The sequence below is a fragment of the Amblyraja radiata genome, chromosome 37 (genome assembly GCF_010909765.2).
Source record: "Amblyraja radiata isolate CabotCenter1 chromosome 37, sAmbRad1.1.pri, whole genome shotgun sequence".
NCBI classification, from domain to species: domain Eukaryota; kingdom Metazoa; phylum Chordata; class Chondrichthyes; order Rajiformes; family Rajidae; genus Amblyraja; species Amblyraja radiata.
The window spans coordinates 21,811,555-21,832,069 of NC_045992.1; the positions used below are offsets into that span (position 1 = coordinate 21,811,555).

At 47.2% G+C, this 20,515-nt stretch overlaps 1 protein-coding gene across 1 annotated transcript in view; it reads left to right on the forward strand.

Moving 5' to 3' along the window:
* The first annotated feature begins 443 nt into the window (after positions 1 to 443).
* Positions 444 to 20,515, forward strand: part of dnajc9 (DnaJ heat shock protein family (Hsp40) member C9) — a 40,881-nt gene continuing 20,809 nt past the window's right edge. Inside the window, exons 1-4 of the mRNA XM_033012442.1 lie at positions 444 to 520; positions 1,429 to 1,645; positions 5,616 to 5,756; positions 19,646 to 19,900. Of these exons, the coding sequence (XP_032868333.1) occupies positions 1,466 to 1,645; positions 5,616 to 5,756; positions 19,646 to 19,900 (576 nt within the window). The 5' untranslated portion in view covers positions 444 to 520; positions 1,429 to 1,465. The remainder of the gene's footprint in view (positions 521 to 1,428; positions 1,646 to 5,615; positions 5,757 to 19,645; positions 19,901 to 20,515) is intronic.

The window sequence follows — 20,515 nt, forward strand, 5'->3', positions numbered from 1 at the left end:
GTGAGAATAATAAAGGAAAGTTTGGAGCTTTGTAAAGCACTCAGTCTCTCTATAGCGACTGAGAAGATGTAAAGGAGTTGTTTTGTCGCCTTTCTTAAAAGCCGGAATCGTTAATTTTTAGCCCAAGGGGACTCTTTACCTGAGGTGTGCTCTCTCTCTCTCTCTCTCTCCCCCTCCCCCTCCCTACCTTACCCTCTCCCTCTCCCCCTCTCTCCCGCTTCCTCTCTCCCCCTCTCTCTCTCCCTCTCTCCCCCTCTCTCTCTCCCTCTCCCTCTCCCTCTCTCTCCCTCTCCCCTTCTCTCTCCCCCTCCCCCCCTCCCTCTCTCTCCCCCCCTCCCTCTCTCTCCCCCCCTCCCTCTCTCTCCCTCACACACACACACACACACACACACACAGGCTGCGGGGGAGACAAGGCCTCATCGCCGTCACCATGGCGACCGGCAGCGGCGCCGCTCCCCGCCCCGTACAGCAGCGCGCATGCGCGGGGCCGGCGAGGTACGGACAGGCGGGAAAACGTGAGGTGGGAGAACGGCGGGTTCGGGCCGGTGATGACCGACCGGGTCTTGAGGGTTGCGGCTGGGGAGGGGGGCTGTCTGGGCCTCAGCTCCCGCTGGGCTCGGCTCCTGGGTCTGGGCTCGGGCTCAGGGTGGACTGGGCATGGGGGAGGGCTCTAGGCTCCGGCTGGCGAGGGCGGGGGGTCTGGCCTCGGGGTCTCGGGGCTGGAGTGAGTCCATTAACGGCGGCTGTCTCCCAGCACCATGTACTGCTCCAATCTCTGTCCCTGAATGTACACAAATCCTGGCTTGCCCGTGCTCAGTGACTGAGCTCCCTGCCCTTATTAGTAGGGAATTCCGAGGGTCTGCAGCCCTCTTGACTAAAGCCCCTTTTCTCTGTGCTGGTTGACGGGCCCGTTCCCCCGGGTCTCTGGGGCCTCGGTTGTAGGGGAAGCTCCGTCCCTGCTTCAGGCCTGCAGCATCTCTGTGTGGCCTCCAGCTTCAAGCACAACTTCTTCCCAACAACCAGCAGGCGACTGAACACTGCAAACCACAACTAAACTATGTCTCGGTTGCATTATGGACTTTGGGTTTTTATTTTGTACACACTAGTTTTACTTTTTTTTTAATATCTATTGAATAATGTATTAGCATGCCTGTTGTGCTGCTGCAAGTACGAATTTCATAGTTCCATTTCGATGCATATGACAATTAAACACTTAACTGCCTCTCATTCTTGTAACGTTCAAAGTGTATAGACCCAATACGTTTATCATTCCTTGGTTAACAAACCCATCGTCCCAAGAATTCAGTTGCTGCACTCCTACAGTAAGAAGTATATTATTCCTTGAATTGGGAAATCAGATGTGTGTGTATTTGGATGCAGTTCTAATCCTCTTGTGGTAAAGGCTGACCTATCCTTTTCTCTTGCTAGTTCTGCTGTGTGACAGGTGCAAGAAGCCAGCTTGGTCATGGGGCTCCTGGAGCAGTGTAAGGTCGAGTTTGGTACATCGGACTTGTATCAGGTGTTGGGCGTGAGGTCCAGGGCCTCCGAGGGGGAGATCCGACGGGGATATCGAAAAGTTTCCCTCCAAGTTCACCCTGACCGAGTTACGGAGGCGGAGAAAGACGCGGCCACTCAGAAATTCCAGGTCAGTTACTGCTACCAAGATGACATAGAAACATAGTTGGTTGGAGAGAATATGGAATATTGCGGTTCAGAGCGATGCGGTTTGTGTGACTAGTTGATTTTTGTTTCAGAGGCGCGGCGGTAGAGTTGCTGCCTTACCCAGGTTCGATCCTGATTACAGGTGCTGTCTGTACGTGGTGTGTATATTCTCCCCGTGACCTGCGTGGGTTTTCTCCGACATCTTCGGTTTCCTCCCACATTCCAAGGACGTACAAGTTTGTAGGTTAATTAGCATGTTAAATGTAAAAGTTGTCCCTAGTGACTGTAGGATAGTGTTAGTGTATGGGGATTGCTGGTTGGCGTGAACCGTGGGCCGAAGGGGACCAGTCACAAGAGGCCTTGATTGCCACTGTTATGCGTTCAGTTCTCGATCAAGGACCAATGCTGTGCCCTATACAATGCTACCAGAGCCCTATACAACTGCAGAAGAACCTCTTTACTCCTATACTGAAATCCTCTTGTTATGAAGGCCAACATTCCATTAGCTTTCTTCACTGCCTGCTGTACCTGCACGCCAACTTTCAGTGACTGGTGTACAAGGACACCCAGGACTCGCTGCACCCCCTTACCTCACCTAACCCCATTGAGATAATAATCTGCCCCCTTGTTTTTGCCGCCAAAGTGAATAACCTCCCATTTATCTATATTATGCTGCATCTGCCCACTCACTCAACCTGTCCAGGTCACCCTACAACCTCCTAACATCCTCTTCCCAGTTCACTCTGCCACCCAGCTTTGTGTCATCCGCAAACTTGCTAGTGTTGCTCCTAATTCCTTCTTCCAAATCATTAATATATATGGTAAACAGTTGCGGCCCCAACACCGAACCTTGCGGCACTCCACTCGCCACTGCCTGCCATTCTGAAAAGGACCCGTTCACTCCTACTATTTGCTTCCTGTCTGCCAACCAATTTTCTATCCATGTCAACACCCTACCCCCAATACCATGTGCTCTAATTTTAGTCACCAGTCTCCCGTGCGGGACATTATCAAAGGCTTTCTGAAAGTCTAAATACACTTTATCCACTGGTTCCCCTTCATCCATTTTACTTGTCACATCCTCAAAAAAATTCCAGAAGATTAGTGAAGCATGATTTCCCTTTCATAAATTCATGTTGACGTGGACTAATCCTTTTACTGCTATCCAAACGCCCCATTATTACCTCTTTAATAATTGACCAGCATCTTTCCCACCACCGAAGTCAGGCTAACTGGTCTGTAATTCCCAGTTTTCTCTCTCGCTCCTTTCTTGAAAAGTGTGATAGGTAACATTACCTATCCTCCAATCCACAGGAACTGATCCTGACTCTATTGAACATTGGAAAATGATCACCAATGCGTCCACTATTTCTAGAGCCACCTCCCTGAGGATCCTGAGGTGCAGACCATCCAGCCAAGGGGATTTATCATCCTTCAGTCCCATTAGCCTACCCAATACTATTTCTCGCCTAATGAAAATTTCTTTCAGTTCCTCTAGATCCTCTGTCCTCCAGTACATCTGGGGGATTATTTGTGTCTTCCTTAGTGAAGACAGAACCGATGTACCTGTTCAACTCTTCTGCCATTTCCTTGTTTCCCATAATAATTTCACCTGTGTCTGCCTTCAAGGGACCCACATTTGACTTTGCTACTCTTTTTCCTTTAACATATGTAAAGAAGCTTTTACTGTCCTCCTTTATATTCCTGGCCAGCTTCTCCTCGTGCTTCATCTTTTCAGCATGTATTGCCCGTTTTGTTTTCTTCTGTTGTCCTATGAAAGTTTCCCAATCCTCTGGCTACTCTTTGTTGTGTTATACATGCTTTCTTTTAGTTTTAGTTTGTTTATATACCTTGATTCCATTAGCCCTAAGAGCTAAATCTAACTCTCTTGAAAACATCCAGTGAATTGGCCTCCACTGCCTTTTGTGGCAGAGAATTCCATAGATTCACAACTCTCTGGGTGAAAGAAAAATTCCTCATCTCAATCCTAAATGGCTTACCGCTTATTCTTAAACTGTGATCCCTGGTTCTGGACTCTCCCAGCATCAGGAACATTTTTCCTGCATCTACCCTGACCAATCCTCTAAGAATTTTATATGTTTCTATAAAATCCCCTCTCATCCGTCTAAATTTAGTGAATACAAGCCCAGTTGACTCATTCTTTCATCATGTGTCAGTCCTGCCATCCCGGGAATTAACCTGGTGAACTACACTGCACTCTCTCAATAGCAGTAATGTCCTTCCCCAAATTAGGAGACCAAAATGGCACACAATACTCCAGGTGCGGTCTCACCAACTGCAGTAGGGACTTCTTGCTCCTAAACTAAAATATTCTCGCAATGAAGGCCAACGTGTCATTACTTCACTGCCTGCTGTAGCTGCATGTTTACTTTCAGTGACTGATGTACAAGCACACCCTTGGTCTTGTTGCACCTCTCCTTTTCCTAATCTGACACCATTCAGTTAATAATCCGCATTCCTGTTCTTGCCACCAAAGTGGATGACCTCACATTTATCCAGGACTGCCCCACCTTCTAAGCGATGTACAGGAGTCGCTGCGTCAAAGGCAGCCAGCATCATCAGAGACCCACATCATCCTAGCCCCATTCTCACTTCACTCCTGCCATGGGGAGGAAGGTACAGGAGCGTGAAAACTGCAACATCTGGGTGCAGGAGCTGCTTATTTCCAATCATTAGGCTTCTAAACACTATAACCTCTAAATAAGATCTGAACTACCTAGACTTGGGGGCATTGTTTTTGTCTCGGCACTATTATTGTTTGTTTTTTAATATAGTACTCTGCAACCACCATAATAAACGAAAATAGTTTTATATAACTGAATACTTTACATATCTGTTGTATCTGAATTTAATTCTTCCATTTTGGGACATTTAACAATAAAATTTGCTTAGAATACAATACGTGCTATTGTAGAACCAAAACAAAACCAATGATTGAAATCCTAATTTGCACACACTCACCCTGGTTTTGATCGGGAGATTGGTATGCTTCCGTACCCACACACACCTGCCAGTATCACATCACACAGACTGAAGAATTTTGACGTACGCATCTCCCAACACAAAGCTGGAAGCGAGATCTCCCCAGAGTAACATCCCAAGCAATGCACGATCCTGTGCTGAAGTCACGCCGCAGTCCCAGGTTTGGGCGGCACGGCGCCGCAGCGGTAGAGCTGCTGCCTTACAGCGCCAGAGACTCGGGTTCGATCCTGACTACGGGTGCTGCCTGTACAGGCTTTGAATGTTCTGTCTGACCGCGTGGGTTTTCCCCAGTTGCTCTGGTTTCCTCCCACACTCCAAAGACGTACAGGTTTATAGGTTGTTCAAGAAGGAACTGCAGATGCTGGAAGATCGAAGGTACACAAAAATGCTGGAGAAACTCAGCGGGTGCAGCAGCATCTATGGAGCGAAGGAAATAGGCGACGTTTCGGGCCGAAACCCTTCTTCAGACTTCTTCTGGAGAAGGGTTTCGGCCCGAAACGTCGCCTATTTCCTTCGCTCCATAGATGCTGCTGCACCCGCTGAGTTTCTCCAGCATTTTTGTGTACCTTCAGGTTTATATGTTAATTGGCATTGACAAAGATTGTAAATTGCTTCTAGTGTACGATAGTATTAGTGTACGGGGATCACTGGTGGACTCGGTGGGCCGAAGAGCCTGTTTCTGCGCTGTATCTCTAAACTAAACTAAAATTTCAAGTTATGGAATTGGTTCTCCCCAACATCACACAAAATTCACATCTAAATGAGGAATGGAAGCTTGGAATAATCCACCTCTCTGAGGTATCTGAGAACAAAGTTTTAACAGTGATCGATTCTTCTCAATTCCTGAGCTGAAATGTAAATCTCCCCTAGGTTAAGCTCAGACCGTATCTTCTGTTCTCTCTTTGAGTCTGGTTATCATTTGCGTTAATTATTGCTTGTGTTTCCCGCAGACGCTGGGTAAAGTGTACACAGTTCTGAGTGATGCGGAGCAGCGCGCAGTGTATGATGAACAAGGCATAGTGGACGAAGAAGCAGATGGCTTAACACAGGATCGTGACTGGGAGGAGTATTGGAGACTGCTGTTTAAAAAGGTACTGGCAGAGGTGACTCTCGGACCTGGGAGACTTGAGACCAGGAGCCTCAGGAACTGATGTGAAGCAGGAGTGATCAACGAGGGCCTGTTGTACAAGATCTTTTGAGCTGAAATTGGATAGAACGCTTAGGAGATATAAAGATAGCAGGAAAGGACTCGTGGAGAATTGGGGGGTTCCTACAGGGGTTATAAAATGTCCTTGGCAAATAGGATTAAGGTAAATTCAAAGGCATGTTATCCACACTTTTAAGGCTAGAGTGAAAATGAAACTAGTGAAAGGGTAAGACCAAGGATAAAGGAAGATATGTAGGCTTTGAGCTAGAGGGAGTCTGAGAGGCACTAAATATGTACTTTTCATCGGTTTTCATTAAAGAGAAGAATATGGCGGACATTGAGATCAGGCTTGTTAAGATCAAGGAGGAGGTGGTGTTAGCTCTATTGAAGAACAATAAGACGGAGGAGTCCTCGGGGCCTGATGGGATCTATCCCAGGTTATTGAGAGAGGCAAAAGAGGAGATGACGGAAGCCATGATGAAGATCAAGAGTCAAGAGTGTTTTATTGTCATATGTCCCGGACGGGACAATGAAATTCTTATTTGCTGCAGCACAACAGAATATGTGAATAAACATTGGGGGAGCAGGGGGATTGTGCGGGAGGGGGGGCAGCGAGTGTTGTGCAGCCGGGGAGGGGAGCGGGGAGGGGTTGTGCGGGAGGGGGGGAAGCGAGTGTTGTGCAGCCAGGGAGGGGAGCGGGGAGGGGTTGTGCGGGAGGGGGTGGCAGCGAGCGTTGTGGAGCAGGAGAGGGGCGGGGGGGTGTGGAGGCGGGGGGGAGTGGGTTGTGGGGAGAGAGCTCGGAGAAAAGACGGGGATTTTGGGAGGAGTATCACGGGGGAGGGGGCAGGAGCCAGCGAGGGGGACTAGAGGGGAAGGGGCTGGAGGACTCACAGTGGGCGCTGGACGTTATCCTCCGCCGCGATTAGAATCTCCGCTTTCCGTTTGGCTCCAACTCCACGCCGGGCCGGTTTGGGTCGCTACCGGTCCTTCCGAAAATTGTGTGTGGTTAGAGACTTCCGCCAGCCATGCAGAGCCTCTCTCAGCTCCAGTAAAGACGCGATAGCGCAGGAAGGAGCTGACCATCACGCTGACTGACTGGCAGGAGAGTAGATTGATCTGCGCACGCACAATTTTTAAACCTCGCTAACTATTACATTAAACTACCAATCGGAACGAACCTTGGTGCAATCGTAGTACAGGAGAACAGTGAGTAAACTGGCGAAAAATCCTAGCGCTACCGCGTTCCGTTTTTGCGCAAATAGAATGACCGCGCAAACCGGAAGATAACAAGATCAGAGTTTTAGTTATAGGTGATCACTGATCAGCATGGCTCTGTGTGGGGCGGGTTGAGTTTTTTTGAGGAGGTGACAAAGATGATTGAAGGTAAGGCAGTGGTTGTTGTTACTATGAGTTTGGTAGCTCATTTGACTAGGTCTCCCATGGTAGGCTGATTCAGAAGATTAAGATGCTTGGGATCCATGGTGACATAGTAGATTGTTCTCAAAATTGCCGGCCACAGAAAACACACGGTAGTGGTGGAAGGGTGTTACTCTGGCTGGACCTCTGTGACCAGTGGTGTTCCACAGAGATCTGTGCTGGGACTCCTTTTGTTTGAGATATAGATATATATTTGCAAATTACTTGAAAATTGGAGGAGTTGTGGATAATAAAGGAGGCATTTGATAAGGTCCCACATAGGAGATTAGTGGGCAAAATTAGGGCACATGGTATTGGGGGTAGAGTGCTGACATGGATAGAGAAGTGGTAGCAGACAGGAAACAAAGAGTAGGGATTAACGGGTCCCTTTCAGAATAGCAGGCAGTGACTAGTGGGGTACCGCAAGGCTCAGTGCTGGGACAGCAGCTATTTACAATATACATCAATGATTTGGATGAAGGGATGCAAAGTAACATTAGTAAATTTGCAGATGACACAAAGTTGGGTGGCAGTGTGAACTGTGAGGAGAATGCAGGGTGACTTGGACAGGTTGGGGGAGTGGGAGATGCATGGCAGATAAAGTTTAATGCAAATAAATGTGAGGTTATCCACTTTGGTAGCAAAAACAGGAAGGCAGATTACTACTTTTGAGTATAGAAGCTGGGATGTAATGTTAAAATTGTACAAGGCATTGGTGAGACCAAATCTGGAATATGGTGTACAATTTTGGTCGCCCAATTATAGGAAGGATGTCAACAAAATAGAGAGAGTACAGAGGAGATTTACTGGAATGTTGCCTGGGTTTCAACAACTAAGTTACAGAGAAAGGTTGAATAAGTTAGGTCTTTATTCTCTGGAGCGCAGAAGGTTAAGGGGGGACATGATAGAGGTCTTTAAAATGATGAGAGGGATAGACAGAGTTGATGTGGATCAGCTTTTCCCTTTGAGAAAAGGGAAGATTCAAACAAGAGGACATGACTTCAGAATTAAGGGACAGAAGTTTAGGGGTAACATGAGGGGGAACTTCTTTACTCAGAGAGTGGTAGCGGTGTGGAATGAGCTTCCAGTGGAAGTGGTGGAGGCAGGTTCGTTGGTATCATTTAAAAATAAATTGGATAGGCACATGGATGAGAAGGGAATGGAGGGTTATGGTATGAGTGCAGGCAGGTGGGACTAAGGGAAAAAAGTTGTTCGGCACGGACTTGTAGGGCCGAGATGGCCTGTTTCCGTGCTGTAATTGTTATATGGTTATCTAAATGGCGTCAAGTTGGGAAAAGAGGAAGTACAACGGGATCTGGGGGTCCTTGTACATCAGTCTATGAAAGTAAGCATGCAGGCAGTGAAGAAGGCGAATGGCATGTTGGCCTTTATAACAAGAGGAACCGAATATAGGAGCAAAGAGGTCCTTCTGCAGTTGTACAGAGCCCTAGTGAGACCACACCTGTAGTATTGTGTGCAGTTTTGGTCCCCTAATTTGAGGAAGGACATTCTTACTATTGAGGGAGTGCAGCGTAGGTTCACAAGGTTAATTCCCGGGATGGCGGGACTGTCATATGCTGAGAGAAAGGAGCAGCTGGACCTATACACTCTGGAGTTTATAAGGATGAGAGGGTATCTCATTGAAACATATAAGATTGTTACGGGTTTGGTCATGCTAGAAGCAGGAAACATGTTCCCGATGTTGGGGGAGTCCAGAACCAGGGGCCACAGTTTAAGAATAAGGAGTAAACCATTTAGAACGGAGACGAGGAAACACTTTTTCGCACAGAGAATGGTGGAGTCTGTAGGATTCTCAGCCTCAGAGGGCAGTGGAGGCAGGTTCTCTGGATGCTTTCAAGAGAGAGCTAGATAGGGCTCTTCAAAATAGCGGAGTCAGGGGATATGGGGAGAAGGCAGGAACGGGGTACTGATTGGGGATGATCAGCCATGATCACATTGAATGGCGGTGCTGGCTCGAAGGGCTGAATGGCCTACTCCTGCACCTATTGTCTATTGTCAAAGAGATCAGCTGGAGATATGAGTGGAGAATTGGTAGATGGAGTTTAATCTGAGCAAGTGCGAATGGGAGGTCAAATATAAGAGTATGTGGTAAATTGCGACGCCCTCTGGAGCATTGATATCTAGAGATCTTGGGGTCCAAGTCCATAGCTCCCTTAAAGTGGCGAAGATGTATGGCATACTTCTTTGCCCCAGGTACTGGGCATAAGTCAGGAAGTCATATTGCAGCTGTATAAAACTCCTGTTAGGTCACACGTGGAATAGTATGGGCAATTATGGTCACCTCCCATCTTTAAACTTTCCCCCTCCCACCTTCAAATTCTTTAATGTTAGACATTTCTATCCTGAAAACAAAACTAACTACCTACACTATTTATAACTCTCATAGTTTTCTATTTTGTATTCCATCAGCACTGATGCTCCAGGGAAAATGATCCAAGATTATCCAACCTCTCCTTCTAATTGATACTCTCTAATATAGGCAGCAGCCTGTTGAATCTTTTCTGCACCTCTGACTGGTGGTGTGCCTCAGGGGTTGGTGCTAGATGGATTGTTTTCTATCACCTCTATTAATAATTTGGATGTGCAAGGAATAGTTAGTAAGTTTACAGATGACACTAAAACAGGTGGTATGGTAGAGAGTGAAGAACATAGCAGAAATCACAGCTTCTTAAACACCACAATCGAGTCTGCCTCCACCACTACCCTGGCAATGTGTTCCAGGCCCCACCACCCTCTGGTAAGCCTTCTCTGCACCGTTTCCAAAGCCTCCACATTCCTCCTGTATTGTGGTGACCAGAACTCTAGATGCATCATGACTTGTATAGGACGTATAAGTCCTATAAAGCTGCATAACTTCCTGCATCATGGTTTCCTGAAAGTGGCATCACAGGTGTGTTGAGTGTGAAGAAGGTTTTTTTAGTTAGAAGATTTTGGAGTTGGGATACACACACAATGCTGTGGTAACTCAGCGGATTGGCTGGGGAAGATGTGCGGGTCTGGGTTAAAACATAGCCGTAGAGCCAGAGAGCAGTAAAAAATTACAGGGGCTGAAGTGAGAGAGGGTGGCTGCTCCACTGTGAAATCTCGTCAAGTAGGCCCACTTTGAAGAAGTTTTCCTCCGCCCTGCATTTCCCCGTCCAGCAGTGGGCCATTATGGACTCCACCCTTCCTGTGCTCATCTATTGGCGGGCCTGATTTGTTCTGGCCTTCTTTTCAGTCTGAAGAAGGATTCCGACCTGAAACGTCACCTATTCCTTTTCTCCAGAGATGCTGCCTTACCTGCTAAATTACCTACCTTATTTACACCACCATTTTGTGTCTGGCTTCTGTAAAAACCTGCACCTGCATTTAGTTGAAGTGTTATATTGTATTTGTAAGGTGCACTTGGAGTATTGAGTTCAGTTTTAGTCACCCTGCTTTGGGAAAGATTCTATTTATAGACAATACGTGAAGGAATAGGCCATTCGGCCCTCCGTTCAATTTGATCATGGCTGATCACCCCAATCAGTATCCTGTTCCTGCCTTCTCCCCATATTCCCTGACTCCGCTATCTTTAAGAACCCTATCTAGCTTTATCTTGAAAGTATCCAGATAACTGGCCTCCACCACACAAGGCACAGAATTCCACACTCACAACTCTCTGTGAGAAAAAGTGTTTCCTCGTCTCCGTTCTAAATAGCTTGCCCCTTATTATTATTTAGCTGGATAGGGTGCTGAAAAAAGGGCTAGAAGAAGGGCGGCACGGTGGCGCAGCGGTAGAATTGCTGCCTTGTAGTGAATGCCAGAGACTCGGATTCGATCCTGACTTCAGGTGCTGTCTGTACTGAGTTTATAATTTCTCCCCATGACCTGCGTGGGTTTTCTCCGAGATCTTCGGTTTCTTCCCACATTCCGAAGATGTACAGGTTTGAAGGTTAATTGGCTTGGTAAATGTAAAAATTGTCCCTAGTGTGTGTAGGATAGTGTTAGTGTGCGGGGATCGCTGGTCGGCGTGGGCCAAAGGCCTGTTTCCGCGCTGTATCTCTAAACTAAATTAAGGACGGTATTGGAAGAGGTTGGCCAGGCAGTGACTCATGGGGTACCGCACGGCTCGGTGCTGGGACCACAGTGACTAGTGGGGTACCGCAAGGCTCGGTGCTGGCACCGCAATGACTAGTGGGGTACCGCAAGGTTCGATGCTAGGACCGCAGTGACTAGTAGGGTACCGCAAGGTTCGATGCTGGGACCGCAGTGACTAGTAGGGTACCGCACGGCTCGGTGCTGGGACAAAGACACTGGAGCCAGGGGATTTGGGGAGAAGGCAGGAACAGGGTACTGATTGTGGATGATCAGCCATAATCAGATAGAAACATAGAAAATAGGTGCAGGAGTAGGCCATTCGGCCCTTCGAGCCTCAATATGATCATGGCTGATCATCCAACTCAGTATCCCGTACCTGTCTTCTCTCCATACTCTCCGTGATCCCCTTAGCCACAAGGGCCACATCCAACTCCCTCTTAAATATAGCCAATGAACTGGCCTCAACTACTTCTATGGCAGAGAATTCCAGAGATTACTCTCTGTGTGAAAAATGTTTTTCTCATCTCGGTCCTAAAAGATATCTTTAAACTATGTTCTGGACTTCACCAACATCGGGAACAATCTTCCTGCATCTAGCCTGTCCAACCCCTTAAGAATTTTGTAAGTTTCTATAAGAGCCCCCCCTCAATCTTCTAAATTCTAGCGAGTACAAGCCGAGTCTATCCAGTCTTTCTTCATATGAAATTCCTGACATCCCAGGAATCAGTCTGGTGAACCTTCTCTGTACTCCCTCTATGGCAAGAATGTCTTTCCTCAGATTAGGAGACCAAAACTGTACGCAATACTCCAGGTGTGGCCTCACCAAGACCCTGTACAACTGCAGTAGAACCTCCCTGCTCCTATACTCAAATCCTTTTGCTATGAATGCTAACATACCATTAGCTTTCTTCACTGCCTGCTGCACCTGCATGCCTACTTTCAATGACTGGTGTGCCATGACACATTTATCCACATATTATACTGCATCTGCCATGCATTTGCCCACTCACCCAACCTATTCAAGTCACCTTGCAGCCTCCTAGCATCCTCCTCACAGCTAACACTGCCTCCCAGCTTCGTGTCATCCGCAAACTTGGAGATGTTGCATTCAATTCCCTCGTCCAAATCATTAATATATATTGTAAATAGCTGGGGTCCCAGCACCGAGCCTTGCGGTACCCCACTAGTCTCTGCCTGCCATTCTGAAAAGGACCCGTTTACTCCTATTCTTTGCTTCTGGCTCGATGGGCAGAATGGCCTACTCTTGCTCCTTTCATTCCTTAGAGTATAGGAGATCATACATCACGTCTCTATGTTATGGAGGTGTATAAAATCATAATGAGAAGAGATGGGATGAATGCGCAGTCTTTTTCCAAAGGTAGGGAAATTAAGAACTAGAGGGCATAGATTTAAGATGAGAGAGCAAAGATTTAAAAGGAATCTGAGGGGCACCATTTTCACACAAGGTGAAACGGATATGAGCTGCCAGAGGAAATGGTTAAGGCAATTTCAAACACATTTAAAAGACATTTGCGCAGGAATACGCATAGGATAGTGTTACAGGGATACTAGACCAAGTGCAGACCCGTTGGGTCTGTGCCCCCAACGCGCGGTTGCGGGGGGTGGATTAGGGGGCGGCATGCGGCGTCGCACACACAAACTAACCACCCCCACACACACGCTAATTACCCCCCTTGATATTATATTAATATTATTAATTTGCACCTTTTACCCCATAACCGCCCTATCCACTGACGCATAGCCCCCAACTCGCAGGCGCATCTAGAGGGGGGGAGGGGCAGAGACAGAGAGGGGCAGAGACTAGGGGGAGGGGGTTGGAGGAGAGGGAGGGGGGAGGGTGGGTGAGGAGTGGAGAGTGGAGGAGAGAGAGAGGTGGGAAAGAAGGGGGAGGAGAGGGGGGAAGTGGGGGAGAGGGGGTGGAGAGGATGGGGAGGGTTTGGATGGGAGAAGGGGTGAGGGGGAGAGATTGGTGGGAAGGGAGGGGTGGGGGAGGAGAGCGGGGAGGACAGAGGGTAGGGGTAGGGTGGAGAGGGGGGGAAAGAGTGGGGAGGGGTAGGGAGGGAGTGGGTGGAGAGAGGGGGGAAGGGGCGGGAGATGAGGTTGGTGTGGGGGGGTGGAGGTGAAGGGGGGAGGAGGATGGGGGAGAGCGAGGGAGAGGGCGGCTCTGTTGGGGCCGACTGCGAAAGGGCAGTGAACCTCGGAAGCTCTCTGGACCTCGGGCGGCGTGGAGAGCCTCGGTAGCTCTCGCTTCACGATTCCCCGTGTCCCTGCGATCAATGGAGGAATTGCAGGTTTTCGCAGGGAGTAATGGCCGCCAGGGCCACCTTCTCATCGCGTGCCCCGCGCAACGATAATGGCCCCCACCGCCAGTTTCTACGATCGGGCAGGGGAGACGGAGAGGATTCAAGTAAGACGGTGGCCTCCGGGTGTGAGGGAGCGGTTTATATTTGTACGGCGCAGATTGACAGATTCTTGATTAGTACGGGTGTCGGGGGTTATGGGGGGAAGGCAGGAGAATGGAGTTGAGAGGGAAAGATAGATCAGCCATGATTAAATAGCAGAGTAGAATTGATCGATCGAATTGTCTAATTCTCCCCCTAGTAGGTATGTTGCAAAACTTACCTTCAACGGCGCTGCAGTTCTGCCGCTTCCCGTGTGCGCGACCTTGGCGCCTTTAAGAGGGGGGCGGGTTTAAAACGCGATTTTCTCTAGGGTGTTGAAATCGATGTTGCTCAGCCTACTTAGTTGCTGACGAAAAATCGCTGCGAAATTCGTTCGCTGCAGGTATTTTTAAACTAAATTGGGTTATTTAATTGTTATAGTAGATTAAAAATCATCCTCTAAAGCCGCGAACCCCGACAACGGGACGGATCTCATGTAGGGGACAAGGCAAGGTAGGTTGTTTATTTTTACATTAAAAAGGGCTTCTTAAGATCCCTTTATACAAAATGTTATGTTGCGAGTAGCTGACTTGGGGGCCCATTCAATCCCGCAGTATCTTTCATGCCGATATGGGGTACAAATTCACCGCAATGGCAGCGTTCTAAACCAGCGCGTTCCACATAATCCCACTGGCAAGCTGATTTAAATGGCCATTAATTTACAGCAATTGAACACTAAATCCCTTCCATTTGGCCTATAAATTAATGTCAAGGAGATTTAAAAATCATGTTTTATTGTGAATTCGTGTGTGAATGTTCTTTGGACACTTAGGCTATTAAAAAATGTTAATCTTTCCTTAAGAAATGGATAGATGTTTAGATCTAGTAATTGAATTTTGGAATTAGCTACAATTGGGTAACTAACTAATTTTATGCTTTAATTTCAGGTCATCCAAGTAAGATTGTTTAATATTTGTTTCAGAATGCTTCAATCTATAATAACTGAAAATTTATTTCAGTTCTCTTAATCTTTAATAAAGTTATGGGCTTTAGACTGTCCTCGATCACAGCTTTTGTGTTAAGTCAATGGAAAATCAATAGGGAACAAGATGCTAATTTCCGAGTATGAAAATGGCCATAACTTTTTTAATACTGAAGATATGAAAGTGAATTAGGTGTCAAATTAAACTTCTTTTTGTGCTTTATCTGATGGGATAAATTGCAGACTTGATTTTTAAAATCTCAAAATTTTGTAACATTGCTACCCCTAGAATTTATAGCTTTTGTCAATATTCCTGTCCACAAAAATCTAAAAGCTAAAACCAGATGCTGGGAGTCTGAAATGATTGCAAAGAATGCCTGAAATGTTCAGCGATCCGTCGGCACGTGGCAGAATCCTCATCAGCCTTTGAGGCCAGGACCTTCCTTGTTGTCAGGAAGGCCATTGAACTGAAACACTGACTCTCCACACGTGCTGGCTCACCTGCTTAGTGCTTCTAGGCATTATCTGATTTCATCTCAAGTTTACAAGAATGCCTGATGGAGAGAATCGTACAAGAAAACTCCAGTAGTCTGGCACGTGGTTGATGAGAAAGTCTGATGATTTGGTACCTGACTCATTTGTCAGTCGGAAGTGTAATCTGTGTATGATGCTGGAACCAGGGTAGGTAGGGTGAGTTAGGGGGGCGTGAGGATAGCGAGTGGGTGTAGGCAGAGCGTGGGATGGAAAAGACGGGGGCGGGGGGGAGGAAGGGCTAGATTGCAAAGGGTCAGCAAGAGGGGTGTGAAGGAGGTAGGGCAGGGATGGGAAGCAGGAGGGGTGGAGAGCTTGAGCAGGGGTGGGTGAGGAGAGCGTGGGGGTATTGAGGGTGGGGAGGGCAAGGATAGAGAGGATGAGCAGGAGAGGTCGAGCGGGCGGGTGGGTGGGGAGTTTATTTTGAAGACAGGTACAGTGCCTTCCATAATGACCCATCATTTATTTATTTGCCTTTGTACTCCACAATTTGAGATTTGTAATAGAAAAAAGATCAAGTGTGGTTAAAGTGCACATTGTCAGGTTTTACTTGGGCAGTGTTTACTACTTTTTGTAGTCTTTTCCTCTCCAGGGCGCTCAAATTGCCGAACCAAGCCACGATGCAACCGGTCAGCATGCTCTCTACTGTACACCTGAAGAAGTTAGAGAGAGTCTTCCTTGACAAACCGACTCTCCGTAATCTTCTCAGGAAGTAGAGGCGCTGATGAGCTTTTTTGATAATTGCGTTAGTGTTCTCGGACCAGGAAAGATCTACTGTGTCTCTGCCACAGAAGGTAGTGTCCGAGAACACTAATGCAATTATCAAGAAAGCTCATCAGCGCCTCTACTTCCTGAGAAGATTACGGAGAGTCGGTTTGTCAAGGAAGACTCTCTCTAAGTTCTACAGGTGCACAGTAGAGAGCATGCTGACTGGTTGCATCGTGGCTTGGTTTGGCAATTTGAGCGCCCTGGAGAGGAAAAGACTACAAAAAGTAGTAAACACTGCCCAGTCCATCATCGGCTCTGACCTTCCTTCCATCGAGGGGATTTATCGCAGTCGCTGCCTCAAAAAGGCTGACAGTATCATCAAAGACCCACACCATCCTGGCCACACACTCATCTCCCTGCTACCTTCAGGTAGAAGGTACAGGAGCCTGAAGACTGCAACAACCAGATTCAGGAATAGCTACTTCCCCACAGCCATCAGGCTATTAAACCGGGCTTGGACAAAACTCTGATTATTAATAACCCATTTTCTGTTATTTGCACTTTATCAGTTTATTTATTCATGTGTGTATATATTTATATCATGGTATATGGACACACTTATCTGTTTTGTAGTAAATGCCTACTATGTTCTGTGTGCTGAAGCAAAGCAAGAATATCATTGTCCTATACATTGTCTCTGCCACAGAAGGTAGTTGAGGCCAGTTCATTGGCTATATTTAAGAGGGAGTTAGATGTGGCCCTTGTGGCTAAAGGGATCAGGGGGTATGGAGAGAAGGCAGGTACAGGATACTGAGTTGGATGATCAGCCATGATCATATTGAATGGCGGTGCAGGCTCGAAGGGCCGAATGGCCTACTCCTGCACCTATTTTCTATGTTTCTATACAGGGACACATGACAATAAACTCACTTGAACTTGAAAATACATATTAACATGCCCATCACAGTGACTCCTCCACATTCCACACTGATGGAAGGTGGAAAGAAAATATTCAATCTCTTCCCTTCTTTGTTCTCCCGTGGTCGGGGGCCTCAAGCCTTCCATTGACGTGACAATCTTGGCTCCAACAGCTGGCGGTCGGGCCCTACGTGTCATGGCGATCAAGCTCCTATAGACAGTACAGGAGGAGGCCATTCGGCCCCTCGAGCCAGCACCGCCATTCAATATGATCATAGTTGGTCATCCCCAATCAGTACCCTGATCCTGCCCTTTCGCCATATCCCCTGACTCCTCTATCTTTAAGAGCTCTATCTAGCTCTCTCTTGAAAGCATCCAGAGAATTAGCCTCCACTGCCTTCTGAGGCATAGAATTCCACAGATTCACAACCCTCTGTGAAAAAGTTTTTCTTCATCTCAGTTCTAAATTGCCCACTATTATTAAACTGGTTCTGGAATCCCCCAACATCGGGAACATGTTTTCTGCCTATAGCGTGTCCAAACCCTTAATAATCTTATATGTTTCAATAAGATTTCGTCTCATCCTTCTAAACTCCAGAGCGTACAAGCCCAGCCGCTCCATTCTATCAACATATGACAGTCCTGTCATCCCAGGATTAACCTTGTGAACCTACGCTGCACTCCATCAAGAGCAAGAATGTCCTTCCTCAAATTTGGAGACCAAAACTTCACACAATATTCGAGGTGTGGTCTCACTAGGGCCCTGTACAACTGCAGAATGATCTCTTTGCTCCTATACTCAGCTCCTTTGTTATGAAGGCCAACATGCCATTCGCTTTCTTCACTGCATGCTGTACCTGCATGCTTACTTGCATTAACTGATGAACAAGTTCCCCCAGATCTTGTTGTACTTCCCCTTTTCCCAACTTGACACAATTCAGATAATAATCTGGCTTCCTGTTTTTGCCACCAAAGTGGATAACCTCACATTTATCCCATTAAACTGCATCTGCCATGCATCTGCCCACTCACCCAACCTGTCCAAGTCACCCTGCATTCTCATAGCATCCTCCTCACAGTTCACACTGCCATCCAGCTTTGTGTCATCTGCAAATTTGCTATTGTTACTTTTAATCCCCTCATCCAAATCATTAATGTGTATTGTAAATAGTTGCTGTCCCAGCACCGAGCCTTGCAGTATCACTCTAGTCACTGCCTGCCATTCTGAAAGGGACCTGTTTATCCCTACTCTTTGTTTCCTGTATGCCAACCAACACTCTATCCATGTCAGTACCCTACCATGTGCTCTAATTTTGCCCAATAGTCTATGTGGGACCTTATCAAATACTTTCTGAAAGTCTACGTACAGTACACCCACTGGCTCTCCATTGTCCTTTGTCCTAGTTAAATCCTCAAAATTCCAGAAGATTAGTTAAGCATAATTTTGCATGTCAGCTCGACCCCGGGTCGGGGCTGGTCGAACCTTCTGCGACTTTGGCGCATCCCAACATCGGCCTCTACCTGAGACTGCGAGCTCGACGGTGAAATCCGCGTTTGGGGTGTTGATCCCAGGCCAGGGTTCGCAGGCTCCGATGGTAAGTCCACAGCCCCGCTGTGGGGCTCAAAGTCAGTCTCGAGCAAGGCCTCCAGCTCTCTGATATTAGGCCGCAGAGCGATCGGAGATACGATCTGGAAAACAATCGCATCTCCGGCAAGGTAAGAGATTGGAAAAAAAAGTTTCCCCCGATCCCCTCCCCCCCCCCCCCCCCCCCCATCCCACATAAAACAAACCAGAGACCATTAACACAAACTTTTAAAACACACTAAAAATAATTTAAAAAACAAAAGGACAGGTAGACCGTTGGCGAGACTGCCATCGCTGATGGCACCACCCGGTGGAAATTATGGAGTACAGAGGCCAATAAATAAATGATGGGTCTTTGTCCCAAACATTATGGAGGGCACTGTGCTTGCAACAATGCACAGATTCCATTTACCGCTCCCTCTAAACACAACAGAACATTTACCATGCTGCTATGGTAGTTAAAAAAATAATCAATGATGATTTGTTATCACGTGTGACAAGTGCAAATACACAGTGAAATTAAATTCATAATAACAGTACCATCCCCTGTTTGGAGATTGTACATAGGTAGTCCACTGAGCCCACATGCAAGAGGTGCCGTGTTTTGGCATTAATTTCCAAGTCCAGTCCATGCTCCAGTTATGAGCCTTGCCCAATTCAGGCAAGCCCCAGGCTGCTGTGGGACTCCAGCCATCGCCTTCCTTGGCCAGCAACCAACATCCACTCCTCGCCTATCCACCTTTGTTCCCCCAGGGGCGCCTCCTGCAGCCAACCCTGAGGCGCAGTATAGAAATATGTGAGGGTATTAACAGGAGTGACATCCTATAGTCCAGAACATCTCGGTCTGGCACCACGTGGAATCACAGGTACAGGGTCCTGGATTATCAGGTTTTCTGCCTATAACAGAATCTCCTGACTACTGTGATGTAACATTTCTCTCGATACCTGTACTAGACATAGCTTTAGCAGATAGACACAGTACTGCTGTAACTCAACGGGTCAGACAGTCATTCAGTCTGAAGAAAGGTTCCGACCCGTAACATCACCATTTTTTTTTCTCCAGATATGCTACGTGTCCTGCTGAGTTACTCCAGCACTTTGTATCTATCCTCGGTATATACCAGCATCTGTAGTTCCTTTCTACATGTAACTTCCTGCATGTTCAGTGTGATCACTGAGTGACTAAAGATGCTTAATTCATTGTTGCCCAGGTGACGGTTGCTGATATTAAGAACTTTGAGGATATCTACAAGGGATCTGAAGAGGAGATGGTGGATATAAAGCAGGCGTACGTGGACTTCAACGGGGACATGGACCGCATCATGGAGTCGGTGCTGTGTTCCACAGCGGAGGATGAGCCACGGATACGAGACGTGCTGGAGAAAGCCGTCAAGGCCCAAGAGCTCCCGGAGTACAAGGCCTTCACCAAGGAGAGTGTGAACAAACAGAAAGCTCGCAAGAGGCGGGTAAGAGACTAACTGTTTCAATTTGTCATCCATCTGCTTGTTTTTCCCAGCTTGTCAGCCGTAGTTGTGAGAAGCCATCTGTGAGCCAGAACATTCCATGGATGTAACTATGAGTAGTTGTGCCAGAGACCCGGATTCAATCCTGACTACGGGTGCTGTCTGTACAGAGTTTGTACGTTCTCCCTGCCACCGTGTGCCTTTTCTCTGGGTGCTCCAGTTTCTTGCCACACTCTAAAGACGTACAGTTTTGGAGGTTATTTGGCTTCCATAAAAATTGTAAATTATCCCTGGTGTGTAGGATAGTGGAAGTGTACAGATGATCATTGATCGGGGCAGACTCAGTGGGCCGAAGGGCTGTATCTATAAAGTCTAAAGAAAGATTGCAGGATTTCAGCGCACATAACTTTTGTTGTAATTTTACGTGTTGTTCAAAAATACATCTAGCCGATTGAAGTTAAATTTGACGTTAAATGTATGTCCACATTTCCCTGACTTGATTTGGAAAGGTCCCACCGGCCTCAGGAGGCATCTACTGAAGCCTGCAATCCTTGACTTCTGAAACCCCTACAATGCCCCAACAGGCTGAGAGGGGGCAACGCTGGGCTGGAGCTTCCT